Source organism: Lynx canadensis, chromosome X, assembly GCF_007474595.2.
Source record: "Lynx canadensis isolate LIC74 chromosome X, mLynCan4.pri.v2, whole genome shotgun sequence".
In the NCBI taxonomy this organism is placed as follows: domain Eukaryota; kingdom Metazoa; phylum Chordata; class Mammalia; order Carnivora; family Felidae; genus Lynx; species Lynx canadensis.
This window is the reverse complement of record NC_044321.2, coordinates 105,816,845-105,840,824: the sequence shown is the minus strand read 5'-3', so window position 1 is coordinate 105,840,824 and position 23,980 is coordinate 105,816,845. Positions and strand designations below refer to the sequence as shown.

The 23,980-nt window shown below is 46.6% G+C and overlaps 1 protein-coding gene across 1 annotated transcript; it reads left to right on the top strand.

Annotated features, from left to right (window-relative positions):
* Positions 1–4,448: 4,448 nt before the first annotated feature.
* Positions 4,449–20,363, top strand: IGSF1 (immunoglobulin superfamily member 1). The gene is made up of 20 exons (XM_032592240.1): positions 4,449–4,512; positions 6,892–7,028; positions 7,178–7,204; positions 7,636–7,917; positions 8,253–8,540; positions 10,457–10,741; positions 10,968–11,261; positions 11,724–12,002; positions 12,341–12,461; positions 14,320–14,390; positions 14,485–14,517; positions 14,904–15,194; positions 15,491–15,769; positions 16,332–16,619; positions 17,729–18,016; positions 18,198–18,485; positions 18,681–18,968; positions 19,080–19,358; positions 19,757–19,880; positions 20,023–20,363. Exons 2-20 carry the CDS (start codon positions 6,959–6,961, stop codon positions 20,156–20,158), a joined length of 4,011 nt encoding a protein of 1,336 aa, XP_032448131.1. The 5' UTR covers positions 4,449–4,512; positions 6,892–6,958; the 3' UTR covers positions 20,159–20,363.
* Positions 20,364–23,980: the final 3,617 nt, after the last annotated feature.

Below are 23,980 nucleotides of genomic sequence, written 5' to 3'. Positions count from 1 at the left end.
ACTGTCCCAGAAAACCAGTTGTCCACTTGCCCCACCCCTCCTTAATTTCTTACTTATCTCTCCCACATACCGTCCCCAATTGCAGAAGGGGATGGTGACTGAGGGTTACTGGGGAGTGGGAAGGGGTGCTAAAACATATTAGGGGCCTTCTTAATGCACCAAATACTCTAGAGATCTGGCACAATCCGAGGGCGGTTTGCCACAGCAGTGATGTGGGGGCAGGGCAAGGGGACCACAGTGCTCATTGCTCTCTTGAGAGTGTAAGGAAATTGTCCGGATTCTTGGTAGTTCCTGTTTGCCAGTGAGAATCACTGTCCTGAAACATAAAACTGAAAGAAAGTGGTTTGCTAGTAAATGTTTAACAAACAGCTGTCTAGAGGAAAAACAAAACAAAACAAAAAACCTGATTTGTAGCATTTGCTTATTCAGTGGTGTAAATTCACTGGCCATGGCTAATTTTAAGCTGCCAACCTGATATTACTGAACACTGGGTTGACATAAGATGCGCCTGTTCAGCTCTCCTGAACCAATGCCAACCAGCTCAAGCACATCATTGGGAAGAGGTCAGCTTTGCCCTGTGCTTCTCCTGCCTGGACTACTATAAGACATGTTCAGCTTTAAAAAGATTTCCTCATCCTACACTGGACTCAGTTAGGGAGAAGTCTCCCCAGACCACCCTGTGTGCAGCATATGTCCCCTGATGCCTCACCTTGAGCTCCACCTTCTTGAAGCTTTTCTAGCACTCCTTTGGTTCCCAGTACAGCTTTTATAAGAGAGTGGCTCTTTTCTTCTAAGCTGAGAGTCTTTGGAGCTTAGAAATCCTTTCTTACAAATCACATTAGTTCTACCACTACCACACAACTTACTTCAATGTATAATAGTATGTACTCAATAAAATATTGTTTTTACCAGTTGTCTCCTAATCCAGAAGAGGTGATTCTGAAGCTTTTGCAGGAGAAACTCTATTCCAGCCCCCTGCTCAAGCTGTGGGTATGACTCGGGAATATTTTCTGGTATCACCCCACCCCAGGACTGTGGAGCTGGGAGCTCCCATACCAGCCCTCTCCTGTCCATTTGGCAAGTTTAAGGGGATGGAGAGGCAGGGGGGCCCTGGCAATTAGGAAGAAGACTAGTCAGGGAGCCTGGTGGCTCAGTTGGGTAAGCGTCAGACTTCAGTTTCAGTCATGATCTCGCGGTTTGTGAGTTTGAGCCCTGTGTCAGACTCTGTGCTGACAGTTTGGAGCCTGGGGCCTCCTTGGGATTCTGTGACTTCCTCTCTACCTCTCTCTCTACCCTTCCCCTACTCATTCTCTCTCTTTCTCTCTCTCTCTCTCTCTCAAAAATAAACATTGAAATATTAAAAACATAAAATAAAGTAAAAAAAGAAGGAATAAGACTGATGATTCTTAAACATTCCCTGAAGGAGGAGTTGTTTAATACCAGCCGATTCTAGAGTAATCAACCAGGAAAGAATCCCAGATTTCCTGGTGTGTGTGGGTGGGTGGGTGGGTGCGCGCTTGCACGCACACGCACGCACGCACATGAAAGATTCAGGATCACAAGCCACAGGCCCACTGGATTCATGATGGGGGAAGGCCAGCAAAGCCAAGGTCAAGAACTCCATCCTAGCTAAGTCTCAGCCCTGGACTACGTTGGCCTCTATCACCAGCTTTATATTTATTATTGGCCTACTCAAGTTTTCTTTAGAAAGGTTGGCCAGACAGTGTTTCTCCTTTTGCAGGCAGGCTGCAAGTTTCAAGACCCACAGAGGTAGCCTAGAGATGAAACTTCTCGTGTCTCAATTGCCAGCTGTAGTTTGAATGAGTTGGCTTGTAGGAGGCCTGAATCTCATAGTGTCCCAGAGCAAGTGTGAGAGTGAGTTGTATTCTTATCTATGCAACCCCAGGACCTTCTGCAGTCTTCCGGTCAGTTAGCGGGGAACCTGGGCTCTAGATTCAGGCTGCTGGTCCAAAGCACAAGCTTCAGCCAAGGACTTGTAAAGAGCAGGGGGACACTATCATTGCCTTTTTCTACGTTCTTAACAATGCATTTGATTGTTGCTTTTTTATTTTACTAAGTAAAATCTGTTTTTTAATTTTAATTAATGATTTTTTTAGTTTTATCATTCCAAGCATCCAATGCAGAGGCAGCATTGGGTAGTGGTTAAGAACATGGGATTGCATTTCACAATACATACAAACATTGAATCATTATGTTGTACCCCTGAAACTGATATAATGTTGTATATCAATTATACTTTATTGAAAAGAAAGATTGAAAGAGCTAAGAAGTTGTTCAGTTACTTTGCATAAAAGGTTTTAGAAAGCCTTTCTATATAAAACCCAATTGTAGATATATTAAAATCAAGGCAAATGAAAAAAAAAAGAAGGAACATGGGACTGTATATACAGACTGTCTGGATATAAATCCTGGCTCTGCCATTTGCTGGCTGTGTCGCCTTCAGGCAATTTGCTCAATTGGCTCTCTGTTTAAGGTTCTTCATCTGTAAAATGGGGCCAACGATGATAGTTATCCCATAGTGTTGTTATGGGGAGAAAATGAGATGATATTTATAAAGCACTTAGTCCCTGGTACTATCATAGTAATTTCTATACAAATGTTTTGAAAATTGGCATGGATATTTCCATCCTGACAGATAGTAACTATCACTACCGTATTCCAAACAATCGTCACATTGAGCCAATTTGATCTTTCACATGTTTCAGGAACCTTTGCTCTCCCCTCCTTCACTGGTTCCACCGCCCTCATCTAGGCCCACAGTAACAGCAAATTGCAAGCACTTCCCTAGTGCAATTCTCTGACTCTAATGGTGCCCCTTCCTCTGGCATGTTTTCCATTACTATTTGTCCTTAGACCACAAACTCCTTAGAAGCAGAAACTCAAACATAATAATAGCAAATAAAGGAGCAGAAACTTCCATTCTTTCTAAATCATCAGCATGGAACACAATGCCTGGCACAAAGAAAATACTTGACAACCATTCATTGAATTAACGGAGGCTTGCCGTGACCCAGGCACCATGTAGTGGTTTACCTGGGGATTTTCATTCAATCCTACCCAAAACCCTGTGTGATGGTAAGTACAATTATTATCCCCATTTTACAAGTAAGTAAACTGAGTCTTGAAAAGGTTAAATAACCTGCCCCCCAAAACATATGTTTATATTCATATGACTATGCTTTTCCTTGAGGGATAATCTGTAGTTTATAATGGTGTGTGGGAACAGAGGATGCCAGGAAGCTACAACTGCTATTACCTGATGCATAAAGAGATGATATTCACTTTGCCTGTTAAAAAGAGCTGTTATTTGGTTTTTACATGGTTTGTTCTTAAATTGCAGTATTTTTTCTCTAGATAATTTGTAATCTTTTATGTTTAATTGGGCTATTTCTTCCCGACAATGCATTGATCTGTGAGTTTCTTGGACGCTGCATTTTAATCCCATCATACACTAGATGTCAGGAGCTTTGGTTAGCATCTTACCCATACATTTCTCATTTCAAAAAGTCTTTTATGACCAACGAAATCTGTGGAAGGTTGTCTACATCATTGAAAGCATGTTACTCTAGGGCATTTGGAGAATGCTTTACAGATTAATGGTAGTAGTGGCGGCAGAAGCTACCATTGATTGAGCACCTACCATATTGTAGCATGCTGTGCTGGAAGTTTGACTTGCGCTATCCAAAGCCCTGCGCCACCTTAGCTTCTACTGTTTTCTTTTACAGATGGGAAAACTGGGACTCAGACAGTGTAACTCACTTCAGGTCACTCAGCTACTGAACCTGGACTGAAATCCAAACTGCTGTGTCTCCAAAGCCTGGGCTTTTATCCCAAACTGGACTTTGGAGGCTGTCCAACTCACTTAACTCTCTCTGAGCTTCAGTTTCCTCATCTGTAAAACGGAGTGAAGTAACACATCTTGTAGGGTTGCTATGAAGACTCGAACCGATAGCTGCCCAGGGCCCCGAGGCGCACAGTAAGCATTTAAACCGTGGTGGCGACGTGCATGCATAAGTGGGGCATTAAATGGGCAGAGGAAGACCCGAGATCCCTTTAAAGGCATTGGGAGCTGGAGAGGAGAGATCTACAGCTTTGGCAGTCCTGAGAGCTGGCCCTCTCCCCTCCAGAATACCGTGACCCAGTGAAACTCAGAGCGGCAGGAGAGGGAGGGGGCAGGGGCCTGAATTTGGCTCGGGCAACCTCTGCAGCGAGTCTGGAGAGAGGCGGAGAGCTGGGAGGGGCGGAGAAATCCCGGCCATCAGAGGACTGCAGGTGTCAGGCAGAGTTGGTGTAGGTGGGCTCCCAGAGCCAGGCTGAAGGAGGGGAGGAGGTTGGAGCAGCGGGGCAGGCGAGCAGGCGGGGGAAGAGAGGGAGGCGGGGCTCGGAGCCCGAGGGGCTGTCCTTAAACAGCTCCTCTCATGCCGGGCAGTTTGCTGCATCTGGAGGAGCTCACTGGAGAATCTCCAACATCGGAGCGGGGCTTCAACTACCGTAAGTACCTGCAAATGAGCGCATAGCCCAGTGGCTGAAGATTAAATACTGGCCATCAGATCCTAAACAAAAGCCCCCGAAATAGTCTCCCTGCTGTAACTAATTGCCGCAAATCAAACTGCTCCCCAGTCTCTACCCGCTACCCCCTTCATCCCTCCCTTTCTCCGTCCCTCCACGGATCCCAGCCTTGCCTCCCTGAGAATCTCTGGGCCCTGTAAATATCTTCCCTTTTCCTTCTCAGTCTTCCCTCCAAACCCTTAGCGAAGCATGTACCCGGCACCCCGCCGAGCCCAACCCCTTTGATTCCTGGAGCCCTCAAAGCTATGCAGGGGGCGAGCCATTAGACATTTCGGGTATGTCACCCTCAAAAGCACTGCGGCGCTGCCTAAGGGTGGGGAAAGTGCTTGGGGTGGAATAGAAGGAGAGGGTAAAAGGGCTAGTCCTTGGAAGTTGGGGGTGGGGGTGGGGGTGTGAAAGCCCCAAAATGGGCGTGGCCAATTAACCTAAAGCTGGCGGCTGTTTCCCAAATTCCCTGGGCACAAGAGTCCTCATTTGGGCTGGATCCTTAGTGATTGGGGAGGGGTCAGCCATGCTGAGAAGCCCAGGTTCCTTCATTCTGCTCAAGTCCCCAGGAGGCAAAACCCTGGTTTAGGGGTCTAAGTGGCCACTGTGGAATCTCAGATGGCATTTCTGGGCAGAATCCCAGGTTGAACCTTTCCCTTGGCAGTAGAACCTGGCTTCCCCAATAAATCTTGGCCCAGAGCCCTGGGGGAACAAAGCAACAGGGTGGCACTCAAGCCTGGGCCTGGGCCTGGCCCTGAGAAGAGCAGGGAAAAGGGGCTCTAGGAACTGAGATGGGATGAGCATCGTTAGGGTGCCACACGAGGTTAATACCCCCTTGGGGAAGAAGAAAAATAGCTACCTTTTAATGAAATGCTTACTGTGTGCCTTGTACATATATTATCTCTGATCCAACACAACAAAAATGCTAGGTAGGTGTTTCTCCCCAACTTCACGGATAAAAGAAAAAAAAAAAAGTCCAGAGAGGGTAATTTGAGCATCCTTCTTCAATGTAAAGTGAAAAAGGCAAAAGGAAACTGTCTCCTTGGATCTCTGACTTTCCACCTGTTTCCTACAGCCCAGATGTTTGAAAATGAATCTTCTTGTTTTCCTGCTCCTCCAACCTGCCCGGTGTTAGCCCTGGAACAGATTAGAGGCTGCATTACTAGGGTCTGTTGGGGTGAAGCAAAAACACCCCTTTTCTGTTCTGGGAGCTGCCTTTACCTCGCTCTACTGAGCTAGGTTTACAAGACCAGTGCTCTAACCCCTGAGCTATGGAGCCTGAGCTAGGATTAAACAGCCAGCACCTCAGAGTCTGAATAGAGAGAGTTGGTGGAGGAGAGTTAGCTTGAGTTTGTGTGTAGTGGGGATACACCTTCCCTTGGCAAATGGATACTTTGGGTGTGGTGGGGGAGAAGAGGCAAGAAAGTATAAAGGGTCTATCTTGTGCACATGTGGTCAGTAGTGGGGTTTTTGGAAAATGAAAAGGCCTCGCTGAATTTAATTAAGTATTTTTACCATATTCTCTGAAATTCAAACAATTCTCTATATCCTTAGGAGCAATGAACAAAATTGCTTATAAATTATGGGCAGCCAATACATCATTTACGCCTTATATTAATTAGCTCAAGCACCTTGATTCTCCAACACCTACTTAAGATGGGGAGTTTTAACCTTTGGGGGGGCAAGAGATAAGAATGAGCGTAATACTGCGTCTGAGGCAATCTACAGAAGGGAGGGCCTGGATGGTGTGAAATGGGAAAGGTGAGTAAATGTAAGAAAGGGGGAATTTAAATACTGGTTTTAGAGTATTGGCATTGGAGCTAAACATGAATTTTGGCCTTAGTATTTAATCTTTTGACTTTGGGCAAATTAAATATATCTTCTCTAAGCTTCAGTTTCCTTGCCAGAAAAATGGAGATGGCAGGAAAGCCCCCTTTCCTAGGTTGTTGGAGAACTCAGACTATCTATCAATCTATCAATCAATCTATCTATCTATCTAATCTAATCTAAAAAGATTACTCCCTACCCCTCCCATCTCTATCATCCCATGGGCTCCCTCTGGGCTGGATTAACTTGCCCTCTGGGCCTCTGAGATTCCAGGGATGTACAGACATTTCAACCAATCTGACATCTTAGATGCCAGCAAAGACCTTGGGTGGGAAGAGAAGGGGGTGGGGCAAAGGGGCAGGTGACCTTGTAGTACCTTTCATGCCTCTGAGGGAGTGGAAGGTAGGGCTGTCAAGTGCAGTTTAGTGATTCAAACTCAACTTTGAGGGGCAGGACAAGTCCTCTGAGTAAAAATACTTCTGCTTTTAGATCTCACCACCTGCTGAGGGGCAGAGCCGTGCCAGACTTGAAGTGCACATTGAGCACCAGAGGCCCCATGACCCTGGACTGGCCAGGGCAGCGACCCACCATGTTGCGGACATTTACTGTCTTGCTCTTTTGCATTCGTGAGTACAAGGAAGGGGTGAGGGGCAAGTGATCCTGTCACAGGTACCCCTATGAGTGGACACCTTGGGGTGGGAGGAGAGACTTTTGGGGAATGAGAGTTGGTGGGGTCAGTGTGTGGGCCCTCCTTTACCATTCTCTCTCTTTTCAGGGCTGAGTCTGGGTATGACATCGATAGGTAAGTCAGTCCTGCCACCTCAGGTGGCACCACCTCAGGAACCTGCCACTTCTTGGAGGTTCCGAGACATCAGCTGCCTCCATGGCCCCTGGACATAACTGCCTTGAGACCACAAAGATAATTCCCAGATTGAGCTGGTTGGGAATCAGAGCCCCTCACTTCGTGACTTGGTTTCCCACAGAATAATAAAAAGCTTTACCTCAGATGGAAAGGAAGCCAGACTTGTGCTGTGTTCCCCAACTCACTTGAATCCCTTGAACAAATATCCTGGGGTCCCTATCCCATCTCCCACAGGAGCAGACACTCTTGTCCCCGAGGGAAGACCAAAAAAGGAATCGGGGTCACAGCTGATTTTAAGGGACGTTGTGGGGCATGCTGTGGGAGGGAGAGTGTTGGACCACTCACATCTTTGTGATCTTTGGAAATGACAGTGATGCAGTCACAACCAGAGCTGTGGATAGAGACCAACTACCCTCAGGCCCCTTGGGAGAACATAACACTTTGGTGCAAAAGCCCCTCTCGGATTTCAAGCAAGTTCCTGCTGCTGAAGGATAAGACACAGATGACCTGGATCCGCCCTTCCTCCAAGACCTTCCAAGTTTCATTCCCTTTAGGTGCCCTTACTAAGTACAATGCAGGTCTTTACAGGTGCTGCTACTGGAAGGAGACAGGCTGGTCAGAGCCCAGTAAAGTTTTAGAGTTGGAGGCACCAGGTAAGAAGACAGTGACAGATAGTCAAGAATAAACTCCAGCTCCTGGAATTCAAACTTGCCTTCGCAGGGCATGATTTGTTTAATTAATTCATTCGTTTACCTCAAATGCATGAATGCATACATGCAGGCATTCCACAGTAAGTGCCTACTCTTTATAGGCAATGCAGAATGAGGTTGCAGTCTCTGGAACATAGGGGAGACCCTAGATGGGAGAGGGAAGGGTGGCAAATAAGGATGGTAAAGGGAAGTCTTCTTTAAGTAGCACTCTCCTCTGCTGCTCACTGAGCAGCACTATCCTTGCTCTACCTGAATTCTAGTTCATTCTCTCCTTCTAGGTCAGCTGCCCAAGCCCATCTTCTGGATCCAGGCTGAGACCTCCCCTCTTCCTGGATGTAATGTTAACATACTCTGCCATGGCTGGCTGCAGGATTTGGTATTCATGCTGTTCAAGGAGGGATATGCAGAGCCCGTGGATTACCAAATCCCAACTGGGACAGTGGCCATATTCTCCATTGCCAACATGACACCTGAGAGCGAAGGGGTTTATATCTGCCGCACTCATATCCAGATGCTCCCCACTCTGTGGTCAGAGCCCAGCAACCCCCTGAAGCTGATTGTGGCAGGTGGGTGTGGCTATGGCTGCTGGGGTCTGATGATTGTTGTCCCAGGGATCATGGCTGGATGAACCGGGCTTTCTGAATTTACTTTTCTTAGCCAGGTCCTAGGCCCTGCAAGGCCTCTGAGCTACAGTCATGTGACATTTTACTGAGATGCAAATTAGAATCCCACATTCTACAAGGCAGATGTGTGGGAGCCAATCACTTTGCTAGCGAGTGAGCCCAACCAAGTGTGCGGCAGCTTCAACTCATCACAGCTTTGTTGTTCTCTATTTATTGAACATGATGCATTCATTCATTCATTTGACTAATATTTATTGAGCACTTAATATGTGCCAGGCACTGCCACTGCAGTCTTATAAGCTGGTTTTTAAATTTTAAATGCATTTTTATTGTATTTGTGATTATTATTTGTAAGTGTGGAAAACAGAATGGATTGTGCAAGTGCTGGTGATAAAAATAAACAAAAATGGTAAAAGGTGATAGTTTGTATTTTAGAAATGGCTTCATAAATGACTTCAGTCCTGTATATGTAAATCTGATAAGACAGTCAACCTCTAAACACAGCAGAAGTCTCCTGAAAATGTTCAAATGCCAGACGCACACCCGAGCCCCAATTTGCCCACCCCATGGCCTAGATGCTTTTAGACAGAATTGGCCACATTTGCATCAGTTATTCCATCAATCCCCATCAATAGGCTTGGGGAAAGCCGTGGCGCAACAAAAGGTACCCTGGACTTAGAAGCAGTAATCTTGGTTTCTAGTTCAACCTCTGACACCACCTCCCTGTGTGATCTTGAGCAAGTCACTTCACCTCTCTGTGCTTTGGTTTCCCCCACTCTAAAATGGGATGACGGTATCTATACAACCTACTGTATGATGCCCCTCTGTGCCTCGGTTTCCTGATTTGCAAAACTGGTATGAGAATAATGCCTACCTCACAGGGTTGTTGTGAGGATTTGCCTAAATATAATATATGTACAGTGCCTGGCATATAAGTTCTCAATAAATGGTAGATGTTAATTTCATTAGTATAGCTTCTTATTGAGGATCAAATAACAAAGACTGTTTGAACTGTGTGTATGGATGTTTGTTGCACGAATGTCCTTCCAGAGTAGATTCCACTAAGATACACTTTGGCAGTTACCTACTCGCTGGTTATCCCTCACTAGGCCATCAACTCTTTGCTGACAGGGACTGTGTCTACTTGTAAACCCTTATACCTACATGATGCCTGAATGCTACATCCTAAATGCTCAATGAGCACATGACAGAGCTGATCTTTCTAATAATGGATGGGTGGGTCTACCTGGGATGGCAGTGGGTAAGAAGGAATGGTATGGGAGTAAGGCCCGCCCCTTATTTTGTAGTATCATCCCCTTAGGGGAACAGTACATGGAAAAGAGGGTGTGGCCCCATTAACAGATTTCTTTGGGTTGAAGACTTATTGGCCAATCCCTCCTTATTGGTTTCTTCCTATCTTGTGCTGGAAGTAGGGTCTTATTGGGCTTAATGTGTTCGAAAGCCATTTTTATTCCTGCAGTAGTATTCATGCTCTACAAAGATAGCATCAAAAGTACACTTTAAGAAGTTTGGTTTCTTGGGTGGTTGGAAGAAGTACATTTGGCATTCCAGGAACCTAAAGATACAGGCAATTACAGATGTAGCTATTCCACGGAGACACAGCCCTATACATAGATAGAGCTCGGTGGATCTGATTAAGTCTGGTGAGCGGGGAGGTGCCTAAGTGGACATGCCCTGGATTATCTCCTAGAAGAGACTGAGATTCAAGGAAGGGAGAGAGAGTAGAGGCTAAACTTCAGCTACCACTCCCTGTCTTTAGAAAAAACTAGGAAAATAAAACTAGAAGATAATAGGGAAGATTCAACATATTGCTAATTCAGGGTCTCTCCCTTTTCTAGGACTCTATCCCAAACCAACTCTGACAGCATATCCTGGGCCCATTATGGCACCTGGAGAAAGCCTGAGCCTCAGGTGTCAGGGGCCAATCTATGGAATGACATTTGCCCTAATAAGGCTTGAAGACTTGGACAAATCCTTTTACCGCAAGAGGCCAATAAAAAATGAGGCATATTTCTTCTTTCGGGCTTTGAAAATCCATGATGCTGGACATTACCTCTGTTTTTACTATGATGGGTCATACAGGGGTTCACTCCTTAGTGATATCCTGAAAATCTGGGTGACCGGTAAGAGAGGGGAATGCCATTCATCTATGTTAGGGGCTAAGGATATACAACTCCCTCTGGGCCTCCTGGAGAACCTGGTCATGCAGCCAGGGCTAACAGTGGGGAAGAGAGCAGAATTTGTACAACTGGGCTTAGGATTTGCCAAGGGTGGACTGGAGGAAGAGAACCCTTAGTGGTGGGAAGCGAGGCAGACTACTAGCCCTTTCTATTTTGGGTCTTGTCCTAGACACTTTCCCCAAGACCTGGCTACTTGCTCAGCCCAGTCCTGTGGTCCAAATGGGTCAGAACGTGAGCCTGTGGTGTCAAGGGCCAGTGGATGGAGTGGGGCTTGCACTCTATAAGAAAGGAGAAGACAAACCACTTCAGCTCTTGGATACTGCCAGCACTGATGACGATGAGTCATTCTTCCTCAACAATGTGACCTACAGTGATGCTGGCATCTATAGCTGCCTCTATCTCCTCTCCTGGAAGACCTCCATCAGGATGACATCACACAACACCATGGAGCTCGTGGTTGTAGGCAAGTGCTAACAAATGTGTGTTTTTATCACCATTATTGTATTCTAAGAAGGAGCTAGCAGCCCTATACCCTCTTGGATTTATGAGCCAAGGAAAAATACACTAGGAAGGTGGTGTGGAATTTTCTCCAAAAACTTTAGGTATTTTCTCTCCCAGGATTGCTACCCAAGTCCTACCTCTCAGCATGGCCTAGCCCCATTGTGTCCCCTGGAAAAGTTATTTTCCTTCTGGCCAGGGGAAACTCACAGGTGTCAGGTCTTCCTGAGAGAAGGTAGAAACCCAAGAGTCTTTAGAGCACTGAGGAGTGGGCCAAAAGGTTCTGATGCACAAAGTTTGAGACCTCTGATCTAGTGGAAGTGGAAAAGCAGAAAAGATCAAATAGGAAGCTGGGAAACATTTGTTGGGGGAAGGGGTATTGAGTTCAAGGTCACTTATTCTAACTCTGGTTTCTGGATTGGTGCAGATAAGCCCCCCAAACCCTCCCTGTCAGCTTGGCCCAGCACTGTGTTCAAGCTAGGAAAGGCAATTACCCTCCAGTGCCGAGTACCTCATCCAGTACTCGAATTTTCTCTGGAATGGGAGGAAAGAGCAACATTTCAAAAATTCTCGGTGGATGGAGACTTCATCATCAGTAATGCTGAAGGGAAAGGCACAGGGACCTACAGTTGTAGTTATCGCATAGAAGCACACCCCAACATCTGGTCATATCGCAGTGAGCCCCTGAGGCTGATGGGGCCAGCAGGTGAGAGGACAGCTCTTCATGTGTATGCCCCTCCGTGGCTTTGGTCATGATAGCCCTGGGATCCCAGAGCAGTGCCCAGAAAGCTATGGAAAGGGGAGTCAGGGGCTTATAAGTTAAGGTCCTCGTGTTTGTGCACTCCTCCCCTGGGGTGGCCTCATAATCATTCAAAGGCAGTGAGCAGGATACTTTCAAAGCTCCCATTCTTTATGAAAAAGAAGGCCACTTCTATTCACCTTCCCTTCACCATCAGGAACCAGCCCCTGTCACCCCTCCCCTGAATGTTTTTGCCTCCCCCTTTCTCTATCAAGGCCCCTTCTTCTGGTCTTCTCTAGCCACAGGCTTTCTCACCTGGAATTACGTTCTGAATGAAGCTATCAGGCTGTCCCTATTCATGCAGCTTGTTGCCTTGCTGTTGGTAGTGCTGTGGATAAGGTGGAAGTGTCGGAGACTCAGAATCAGGTAACTGTCTTGTCCTAGCCTCCTGTTTTTCAATATAGCTCAGTCCAGGCTCCCCAGAAACTCAGACACAGGGCATGCTCTATTTGATACAAGTCACAGGGTCACACCCTTTGTATGCCCCACCTTCTGGGTGTCAAAGACAAGACTTTCTCATCCCAGCTGTTTCTCTTTCACCTTGCAGAGAGGTCAGCACCCAAGCCAGAGGGTGGAGAAACATATACTTCTAAGAGATGAGAAGTAATCAGAACCTCATCCATTGATTTCCCCCCCAATGGGAGAGTACCCAAATCTCAGCCCCTCAGAGATGATTGATGTCTTCCACATTAACTTAGTCTGAACTTCTTCTCTTGTAAGAAGCCAAGCTGTCCTATGTCTCCAGGTGTTACCCAACTCCCATCCCAACTTTTCATCATTACTCCTAGCTTTCAAGGGCTAAAGAGCCTTGTGGTCCATCCTAGTTGCCCTAGAAACCAGTATTTCCACTGCTCTGGCCTCCAACCATCTGTGCAGGGCTTCCTGAGAGTATAATCTTAACCTAGATGGGCATCTGATGAGGCAGTGGATTGGGCCTGGGCATCAAACTGCTTCCTCTGAAACAAACAGGTTGTCCTGCCATTTCCTATGATCCTTTGGAGTCCTCTGGACCATCCCCCTCTCTCTCTGATCCCATGGCTTGTGCTTAAGCTGTTCTGCTTAAAAACAAGGAGACAAATGACAGCTCCCAGCTTCGTGGGGGCTTCAGCCCCTGAATGCCTTATCTAGCCCCCCCCAACCTCCTAGTTCCTGGCTGTAGCCCCCTCACCATTATCACAGGCCTTTGTGTATTCAATACACAAAGGCTGATGACTATGATTTGTGTCTGTGTTTTCCACTAGGATCTGAAGGACAGAGTGCTTGGGTAATTAGAAGGGAGCCCCCTAAATCTTCTGCAAAAACCACCACCCTTTGAGTTTACAAAAGGTCTCAGTGGGGGTCCAGTCTTAGTTGCCCTTAGAATCTATCCTGAGTCTTGCATCTGGGGGTAACCTCAAAGCCAGGAGTTAGAAAAAATGTGGCTTCAAGTGCCCTACTTCAACTCAGGACCACCGCATCAAAGAATGGGTTCAGAAAACAGATTTGAGAAAAAGCAGCTTGAAAAGCATGTTTTCGTGATCAGGAAGGGGAGGGGGGTCAGTGTTTTCTAAGTACAAATTGCCAAGTGGATTTTGGCTTAATATCATCTAATTCTACAGGACCCATAACCCAAAGCTGCTGCACATTGCTAGTCATAATCTGGGTGGGGGTAGAGAGATCCCACTCTCTGACAAGCTTAGCTCAGCACTGACAATCTTCCGGTAATTCACCACGGCTGCCTAGGCAACCCTTCCATAACAAAGGCAGGTGAGGCAGGTCGGTCTGAGGACCAATACTGCCATAATAAAAACTTCCAAACTTAAACTTGATGACTGAGAAACACCCAAGATTTTTCCCTCCACCCCCACACCCACCACCCAGAGCTGCCGATCACACTGAGCTCCAGGGGTTCTGAGGGCTGGGGTTACAAAAGCATTTTCACATCTGACAACTCAGTTCCAGCAACAGCCTAATCAGGGGCCAAGGGGAGCTGACACCTGATACAGGCTGGGGAGGGGGAGGGGGCGGGGGGGCACGTGGGTCATGAAAGACCAAGAGGTTTGTAGGTGGTGAGGTCCTCAAAAAGAAAAGTCATCGATGTCAGAAAAGATTATATCCCATTATCCTGCCCAAATCCAATCCCTATTGGGTGGTGAGAAAGCCAATGACATAAATTGCCGCCCCCTTCTCTCCGCCCTCCCCCTAACCCCAGCAGTTCCTCTCGTCTCTTTTCTGGTCTCACTAGAGAAGCCTGGTTGCTGGGGACTGCTCAAGGGGTCACCATGCTCTTCATAGTCACTGTCCTCTTCTGCTGTGGTGAGTACAAGGGGGTGGGGAAGGGGCCTGGGCAGAAGGCCGGGGGAATCCCGTGCGGGAGGGGGCAGAGCCCTGGCAGCAATTTCTTTTGCAGGACTGTGCAATGGGGTATTGACAGAAGAGACTGGTGAGTTTTTCCTGCTCCAGACTGGGACATTCCTTCCTGGAGATCCGAAATAACTACAGAGTGTCAGTGTCAGTGGCCAGGGAGTGACTGGTTGGGAGGGAAAGACAGCCAGGAAGGGGCACTTGCTAAAGCTGCTGGCAAAATTCGGCCTCCAACTCTGCTTTTCTGCCTGCAAAATGCCCCCCTCCCAAGCTTCTGCGCTTTTCTGAGGCTCAGCTGAGACATAAGCTTCCTCTTTCCCCTAGCACCTGCAGAAGGAAGGAAAGAGTTTGGGTTTGGGTTGAAAGGGGAGGTGGGCAATGTGATCTGGGTAGGGGGTTCAAGGGCAAAGAAGGGGGGAGGGGAGGGAGGAGGGAAGATGGCTTCATTAACTCTGCTGTTTCTAGAAATAATCATGCCAACCCCTAAGCCTGAGCTGTGGGCAGAGACCAACTTCCCTCTTGCCCCGTGGAAGAACTTAACCCTCTGGTGCAGAAGCCCTTCTGGCTCAACTAAGGAGTTTGTGTTGCTGAAGGATGGGACCGGGTGGATTGCAACTCGCCCAGCCTCAGAGCAGGTCCGGGCTGCCTTCCCCCTTGGCGCCCTGACCCAGAGCCACACCGGGAGTTACCATTGCCATTCGTGGGAGGAGATGGCTGTGTCAGAGCCCAGTGAGGCTCTGGAGCTGGTGGGCACAGGTAAGAAAAGGCAGAGGCTCCTCCCAGGGTGATCCTCAGTACCCTGCGACTCCAACCTGTTCCTGGGGGGGGGGGGGGAGGGGAATAATGCACACTGACCTGGAGCCCAAGGGGCTTGTGCTGCAAGTAGGAGAGGACGGGCCCTGAAATGGGGGAGGGGATTGGGAACAGACTTATAGGAAGAGTCAAAGGCCAGTGCGGGATGGATTTCTTTTTTGCTGACAAAGTGACTCCAAGTGTCCCATCTGGCCACCTCCAAACTTTGGCCTCCTTTTCCACCCCATTTTGTTTCTCAGACATGCTCCCCAAACCTGTCATTTCTGCTTCCCCCCCAATCCGGGGCCAGAAACTGCAAATCCGGTGCAAAGGATGGCTGGCAGGCATGGAGTTTGTTCTGTACAAGGAGGGAGTGCAGGAACCTGTCCAGCAACTTGGTGCGGTTGGGAGAGAAGCCTTCTTTACAATCCAAAGAATGGAGGCTAAAGACCAAGGCAATTATAGCTGCCGTACTCACACTGAAAAGCGCCCCTTCAAGTGGTCTGAGCCCAGTGAGCCCCTGGAGCTTGTCATAAAAGGTAGAACTGAAAAGGGTGTGTGAGAGAGGAGTGGGGGGAGGCAAAGCTCTGGGTCAGACACTCCTCTCCCCACAGAAACTTTGCTGCTGGTCCTAGGAGCCTGTGTCCAATCTTAGAGCCAGGCAGGCGTGGCGCTGGGAGTGCTGGGGCCTCTGGCTGCGCGATATTAATAGCCATAATCGTTATTAATAGCTGGGGTTTGTGGAGGGTGATTTAAGTTTTCTAATTATTTTCAGATCAATTATCTTATTTAGATATAGAGCAAATATTCAAGGGAGGTGGAACAGGTACCATTCACCCTTCTTGCCCAAATGGGCAAACTGAGCCTCAGGGGACCAGCAGAGCTCTAGCGAAAGTTCACTCTTTTAGCTATCTATCGGAGGAGGTGAGGGGTGGGGTGTCTGCAAAGTGGACTTGCTTTGATTTTTAAATGCACCTACTGGTGAATGAAATGCTATAGAAAACAAAGCAACTTCCAGAAACCAATGTTTGCTATATTAGCTATCTTTCTTTTTGGTTTCTTAATTTGGTTTTGTGTTGTGTTTTGTCTTTTGCCTTCTAGAAATGTACCCCAAGCCCTTCTTCAAGACATGGGCCAGCCCTGTGGTCACTCCTGGTGCCCGAGTGACTTTCAACTGCTCCACTCCCCACCAGCACATGAGCTTTATTCTTTACAAAGATGGAAGTGAAATAGCATCCAGTGACAGTTCTTGGGCAAGTCCAGGGGCCAGTGCAGCTCACTTTCTGATCATTTCAGTGGGCGCTGGTGATGGAGGGAATTACAGCTGCCGCTATTATGACTTTGCTATCTGGTCTGAGCCCAGCGACCCTGTGGAGCTTGTGGTGACAGGTCAGGAGGGGGGGCATGCAGATGGAGACAATATTGACCCTGGGACAGTGGGTGGAAGGGCTGTCAGCAGGAGAGGAAAAGCGCTCTTTCTTAAAGTCACCAAGATGAAGCATGCGACTCTTGATCTTAGGGTCATGAGTTCAAGCCCCACGTTGGGCGTGGAGCCTGTTCAAGTACATAAATAAATAAAATAAAAGTCACCAAGAACGTGCTTAGGAAAGTGCCTGGTACATGGTAAGCAGTCCATGGAAGGCAGCTGACTATATTATTATTGATACAGAGAGAGGAGTCAAAGGAGAGGGGAGAAGGGAGAGGCAAGTAATTCACTTCTAGGGAAAGAAGGAAGGCAGTTGCGGGTGTCCAGTCCCCAAGGCCAAGCTCATGTTGCTTTATTTCTGAAATCTTTTTGTGGCTTGGCCTAGAGCTTTAGGCTCAATGTTCACTTTTTCTTTAGATGGTCTGTCAGAGATTGGTGGGCTGGATGGCCCTCAGAGAAAAGGCAAAGACCTTGAAATGACAGCTGCATATTATGCAGCCATTACAAATGATAGTTTTCAAAGGCTGATTAACGTCATAGGAAACTGTTTACTATATAAAGTTAAGTGAAAAATGTTAACCTACACAACTGTGCATACAGTAGGATCCCAATATGCAAATCGTTACAGCTACAATGATATGGGTACACATAGGAAAAAATGAAAACGAAATACAGAGAAATGTATAAAGAATGGTTATATTTGAGTGGTAGAATTGTATTTCCTTAGGTTTTCTCTGTATTTTCTTTTTTGTTAAATTTATTTATTTTGAGAGAGAGTGCATGCACATGAGCAGGGTAGGGGCAGAGAGAGAGGGAGAGAGAGAATCCCAAACAGGTTCCTCATGGTCAGCACAGAGCCCAATGTGGGACTCAAACCCATGAACTGTGAGATCATGACCTGAGCTGAAATCAAGAGTCAATCGCTTAATGGATTAAGCCACCCAGGCACCCCTTCAGTATTTTCTAATTTGCTACGATGAACACATACTGTTTCTTACAGTAACACTAGAAAAGCAATTTGCAGAATGTGGGGGGATAGGCTTCTCTCATGTTGTGGTCTCTTGAATTTCAGAATACTACCCGCAACCCACTCTCCTGGCGCAGCCAGGTCCTGTGGTGCTTCCTGGAAAGAATGTGACCCTGCGCTGCCAAGGGGCTTTCCCAGGCATGAGGTTTGCCCTCTTGCAGGAAGGAAACCAGGTTCCCTTACAGTTCCAGAGCACCTCAGGGAACTCAGCTGACTTCCTCCTCCATACCGTTGGAGCAGAGGACTCTGGAAACTACAGTTGTGTCTACTACGAGACAACCATGTCAAATAGGGGATCGCATCTCAGCAAGCCCATTATGATCTGGGTGACTGGTAAGAACAGACAAGATAGGAGACTGGGACAGAGACAACTGGAATAGGGATTAGGGATGGTAGAAGGCTAGGCCAGACCCTAGAGGGGAACCATTGCATCCAGAAGGAGAAAGGTAAAGGGTAAATGCAGCTAGTGATAAATTTCCATACTCACTACTTTCCATCTTCCATCTCTTCCTAGACACGTTTCCCAAGCCATGGTTGTTTGCTGAGCCCAGTTCTGTGGTTCCTGTGGGGAAGAATGTTACTCTCTGGTGTCAGGGGCCAGTCCGTGGAGTAGGGTACATTCTGCACAAAGAAAGAGAAGCCACTTCAGTGCAGCTCTGGGGATCTACCAGTAATGACGGGGCATTCCCCATCACCAATATATCTGGCGCTAGCATAGGGCGTTACAGCTGCTGCTACCACCCGGACTGGACCAGCCCTATCAAGATACAGCCTAGCAACACTCTGGAACTCATAGTCACAGGTAAGGGGAAGGTGCTCTGGAATGGGCATGGGAGCATAGCGAGGAGAGAATGGACTACAAGACACTTCATGGAAATAGTTTTTGAAGAGCTCAAGGAGAGGCAAGCAACAGTCTTCCCTCTTTATTGAACAGACTCCAGGGGTGGCACACTGGAAAGTGGCTTCCTCTCTCTGACCAGTAGTTAATTTTTTCTAGGTTTGCTCCCCAAACCCAGCCTCTTAGCCCAGCCAGGTCCCATTGTAGCCCCTGGAGAAAATATGACCTTTCAATGCCAAGGGGAACTTCCAGACTCAACATTTGTCCTGCTGAAGGAGGGCACTCAAGAGCCTTTGGAGCAACAGAAGCCAAGCGGGTACAGGGCTGACTTCTGGATGCCAGCGGTGAGAGGTGAAGATTCTGGGATCTATAGCTGTGTTTATTATTTGGATTCTGCTCCCTTTGCGGCTTCCAATCACAGTGACTTCCTGGAGATCTGGGTGACTGGTAAGGTCCTAGAGACCTCAGTAATAGTCTAGATTTTATAGTCTAAAGTAGTTAGCCTTAAGCAGGTTCAGAGTCACTTCTAACACTGGTTGGTTGTCTGTTTGGTTGCAGATAAGCCCCCTAAGCCCTCGCTGTCAGCCTGGCCCAGCACTATGTTCAAGCTAGGGAAGGACATCACCCTTCAGTGCCGAGGACCCCTGCCAGGTGTTGAATTTGTCCTGGAGCATGACGGAGAAGAGGCTCCTCAGCAGTTCTCAGAGGATGGGGACTTCGTCATCAACAACGTAGAAGGAAAAGGCATTGGCAACTATAGCTGCAGCTACCGCCTCCAGGCCTATCCTGATATCTGGTCGGAGCCAAGTGATGCCCTGGAGCTGGTGGGGGCAGCAGGTGAGAGGATAATCCCTCCATCATCTTAGCATGACCCACCTGGGATCCCAGAGACACCAATGGAGACCTGATGGAGACCACCCAAATGTGGAGGTGGGAGGGTTTGTAGTCTGACACCTCAAGTGTGGCCACCTTTCTCCCAGGGATGGTAGGGAGGTGGGACCTCAGATTCACTCACAGATAGTGAGCAGGATACTTTCAAGGCATCTTCTACCCCCCAAAAGGAGAGCTGCTTCTGCCTCAGCATAAGCACTGACTCTGACCAACCCCTTGACATTCTCAACATGCGGCTTCCAAGTGAATCCTGGAGGAGGCCAGATGACTGGGCAAAAAAAGGTCAGGAGAACAGACATGTGATAACCTCCATGACTCTGGTTTCTGTTCTTTTATCATCACAGGGCCTGCTGCTCAGGAGTGCACTGTGGGGAACATTGTCCGGAGTAGTCTGATTGTGGTGGTAGTTGTAGCCTTGGGGGTGGTGCTAGCCATAGAGTGGAAGAAGTGGCCTCGACTCCGAACCAGGTAAATGCCTCATGTCAACCTCCTTCTATAAACCCAGGGCTGCTGGAGAAATGCTCCTTGAATATCTAAGCCCCATAACACAACCTGTTTTTAGGTTAACAGTTTTGGGTCCTCCCTTAGTCATGTCTTTTTCTCTACACAGGGACTCAGAGACAGATGGAAGAGACCAGACCATAGCCCTTGAAGAGTGTAACCAAGAGGGAGAACCAGGCACCAACACCAGCTCTCCCTCATCAGTCTCTCAGGAAACCTCAGTGGAACTGCCAGTCCCAATATAATAATCTCCTCATTTACAAGAGCTTTCTTCTCCTCTCTTTTATCCTCAGAGACCTGCAGATTCAACTGATTATACTGGGAGTCAACCCCATCTACTGTTCTTGGCCACTAATCACCTGAGCTGGGTCAAGGGGATTCTGGGAGTTGAGAGCTCTTACAGGGTGAGATGTTTCCTGAAGAGAGATTCCCTACCCCTGTAACTCCTCACTGTACTGATTTACTGGTGCATGAAATTCTATTAAAAACATATCTTCTGAATAAATAGAGTATTCACTATTTAACTGAAAAAACTATGGCAGTGGTTTTTCCATGGATCAGTTGTCTACTTACAGCATAGAAATGGTGTATTGGAACTGACCTCCATGGAAGAGTAAGAGAGCATGAGGTTGCTAGCACAAAAGAAGGGGCTTAAGGATGGGGTGGGGAAGGAGGGAAGGCTCCAAAAGAATACTTCCCAATTTGGTTTGAGACATCGTCACTGAGTAGAATGTCCTTTTATCTTTCCATCTCATTATTGGATGGATGAATGGATGAATGGCGATGTTCCTTCCAAGTTCAGCCCAAGGAGGGCAAACATTAAAAGTATATCCTTTTTACCCTGTTACTTGTAGGTCCGTAGTATGCCTGCCTTCAAACATCAGAATTAGCCCTCTGCAAAACTTTGAAATTGACAAAGTTGCTTTGTGGCCCTTCCTTACCTAACAATCATGGAGTGTACATTAATTCACTCTTAAGTCTAAATGACTGATAAAAGCTGAATAGTTTGATGATCCCTAAAGAGAGCTTTGTTTTCCCAAAGAAATCGGTATCTGGTGTTGGGATCTCAGAGAGTAAGCAGGTGCGGTGGTTGATTTGAAGAAGGGAGCCTCCCAGTGTCTCCTCCCAGGACTCCAAGTGACTGCTGGCTTGCATTTTGAGCCCTTGATGTTCCTCCCTGGATCAGCATGACATTTGCTCCATGGGTGGGAATTCAGTACACATTAGGGGGATTGGATTGGGGAAGGGGGCTTACCTAGTTCCTTGAACCTGTTCAAGACCTCAGAAGAATTGTCCTACAGGTCCTAGAGGAGGTCATGGTTCCTTTAAACCTGACCGTAGAGTTCCTTACCTCCCAACACTGTTTAATTCTAAGCCAAAACTGTTCAGCAGAATGATGCACAAAGGTGCTGTACATGGTGAGTTATTTATCCCAGGTTACAATAAAATTTAGAAAGCAACTCCTATATTCTTACATTAGGGAGCTTATTTACCCAGCAACTTAAAAAAAAAAATGCATCCCATTTCCCTTAATCCTTATAGAATGGAACACTGAATACTATAGACTCATTTGTATTAAGCTCTTTGGAATGTAGAAGTACAAAGCCTCACTCTGATTTCCATTTGATGAGATTCTATTGGTCGCTTATACTAATTTCTTATAGTGTTTCTAAAAATTGCATTTCAAAAGTGCTTTTACATTTGAATCTAGCAAAACCTAAATGTTGCTTTCTGCTGAGCACTACTCTCTGCCTTTAAACTCATAATCCCTAACCCTCAATCAAGCTGTATATTTTGAACACTAAAGGGAGGCTTCTTCTTGGTCCTTGGTTTTAGGATAGAAGTCTTTGCTCAGGTCTGGTTTCATTTTCCAATCATCAGGTGTTCCAAAGTGTATTATCAAGGCTAGTGGCAGGGCTGTGCAAGTTAGCAAGTGAACACTTGATTACTTTAGCTGTTAAACAAGGGAAAGACAAATGGGAAGAAAAGAGCAGAGAGCCAAGGACTGAAATCTAGAGAAGGCTCTGAGTTAGAAAAGCAGGAAGAAGATGAGGCAAAATGCAGAGAAAGACTCTTGTGAAAACCAGATATTGAACCTGGGGTCTCCTGTGTCAAAAAGATTTAAACGCAGGCACTCAGGGAATCAGATAAAATTTTGATAAACCTTTCAATGAGAAACAAATACTGAGAAATATTGTGACACTGGACTGTTAGTTGGTTTTCTAAAAACACTCACATATACCATTCTTCCACTTAGAGAACCAAGTTCTACATGTTTTAGAAGGGAAAAAATAGTTGTCAATTAACTGCGAAATACTTAAAGACAAAGAGTGGCTTTGGGATTTAACTTTCCTACTCGCTGTCAGAGCTATTTCAATGAATTAAATATCTATTTATAATGCAGAAGTCGTCACAAACTATCTCAATGAATTAAATATCTATTTATAATGCAACCTTGGCTTGTTGCTGACAATGCTCCACATGGCACTTTTTTTCAACCTGGTTGCCATGGGAATCAGTCCCTTCACCCCCGGCTGGCCTCTAATCATCAGCCCAGCATCAGGTAATTTCTGGGAAATGGAATCTCAGTTAGGGTGGAATGGACCTTTGAGAGCAGAATTTGTCTCTGGGACTCCAGGAACACAGACCAAAGATCCTCTTCCCATCTTAAAAAAACAAATGTAAATTACCGCTGATCCTTGAGCTCACACATCCTTGTCCCCAGCATCTCAGAGCTACAAAGGTTGTCAAAGTGGTGTGGTCCAATCCCCAACCCAGTACAGAATCTCCTTCATAGCAGAACTTGCAGGTAGGTAGACAGCCTCTTTCTGTCCACCTCCAGGGATGGGGAGCCCACCACTTGATGACACAACCTGAGAATTTCAAATTGTTTGATTGATTCCATATCTGCCTGTGTAACTTCCTTTTGTATTCACCAGCTCTAGTTCCACCTCAAGTTGCAACCCAGACAAAATCTACTTCTTACACATATACAACATCCAGAAAATATGAGTTGTCCTTCCCGAGTCCAGAACATCTCACTAATGGTACTTCCAGGGTTTCGCCCACATTCGTTTGCAAATGCATCTCTATGTAGTTAACTCTCAGTTACCCAGGCTTCGGAGGGCAGAATTCATGCCTATCCAACTCCTTCCAGATTCAACCGGAGCAGCTCTTCTACATATCTTACATATCTATTATTGTATAGAACAATATGCGATAGAATACTTACATAGAACAGTAAACAATGATAAATTATGTAATGGAAAATAAAGCAGAGATAGGAAATACAGAAGTGTCTAGTGGGGAAATTGTTGCAAGTTAAAAAGGGTAGCTGAGACAACCTCACGGAGAAGATGGAATTTGACCTACGGTTTGAAGGGTACGTGGAGCAAGCCACGCAGATATCTAGGCAAAGTGAGTTCTTGTCAGCGAACACAGCAAGTGCAGCAGCCCTGACACAGGTGAATGTCTGGCAGGTTGGATGAACTGTAACTAGACCATAGTGGCCAGAGCCCAGTACGCAAGGGGGACAGCAGGAGATAAGGTCAAAGAGGTGGTGGGAGCCGAGCAAGACCTTTGCAGGTCTCTGTAAGGACTTTGACTTATACCATGAATAAAACAGGAAGTCACCCGAGTGACACGAGAAGACTTAGATTTACAAAGGACTGTCTAGTCTTCTGCGTGGAGAGTAGACTAAGGGACAAGAGCAGAAGCAGAAAGATCTGTTGGGAGGCTCTTGCAGTAATCAGACAAGAGAGGGTGGGTTAGGTCAACACAGTAACAGACAGGTGATGCGAAATGGTTGGATTATTGATACAATCTGAGAAAAGAGTCAACAGAATTTGCTGACAGATTTGATGTGGGGTGTGTTCTGTAAACATTTTCATTAAAAGAAAGAACTGTTTCAAATATTGCCTTAGTTATTTAAAGAATAACTTCCTTCCCTGAGTTATTTAAAGAAATTTTTTTTTCAACATTTATTTATTTTTGGGACAGAGAGAGACAGAGCATGAACGGGGGAGGGGCAGAGAGAGAGGGAGACACAGAATCGGAAACAGGCTCCA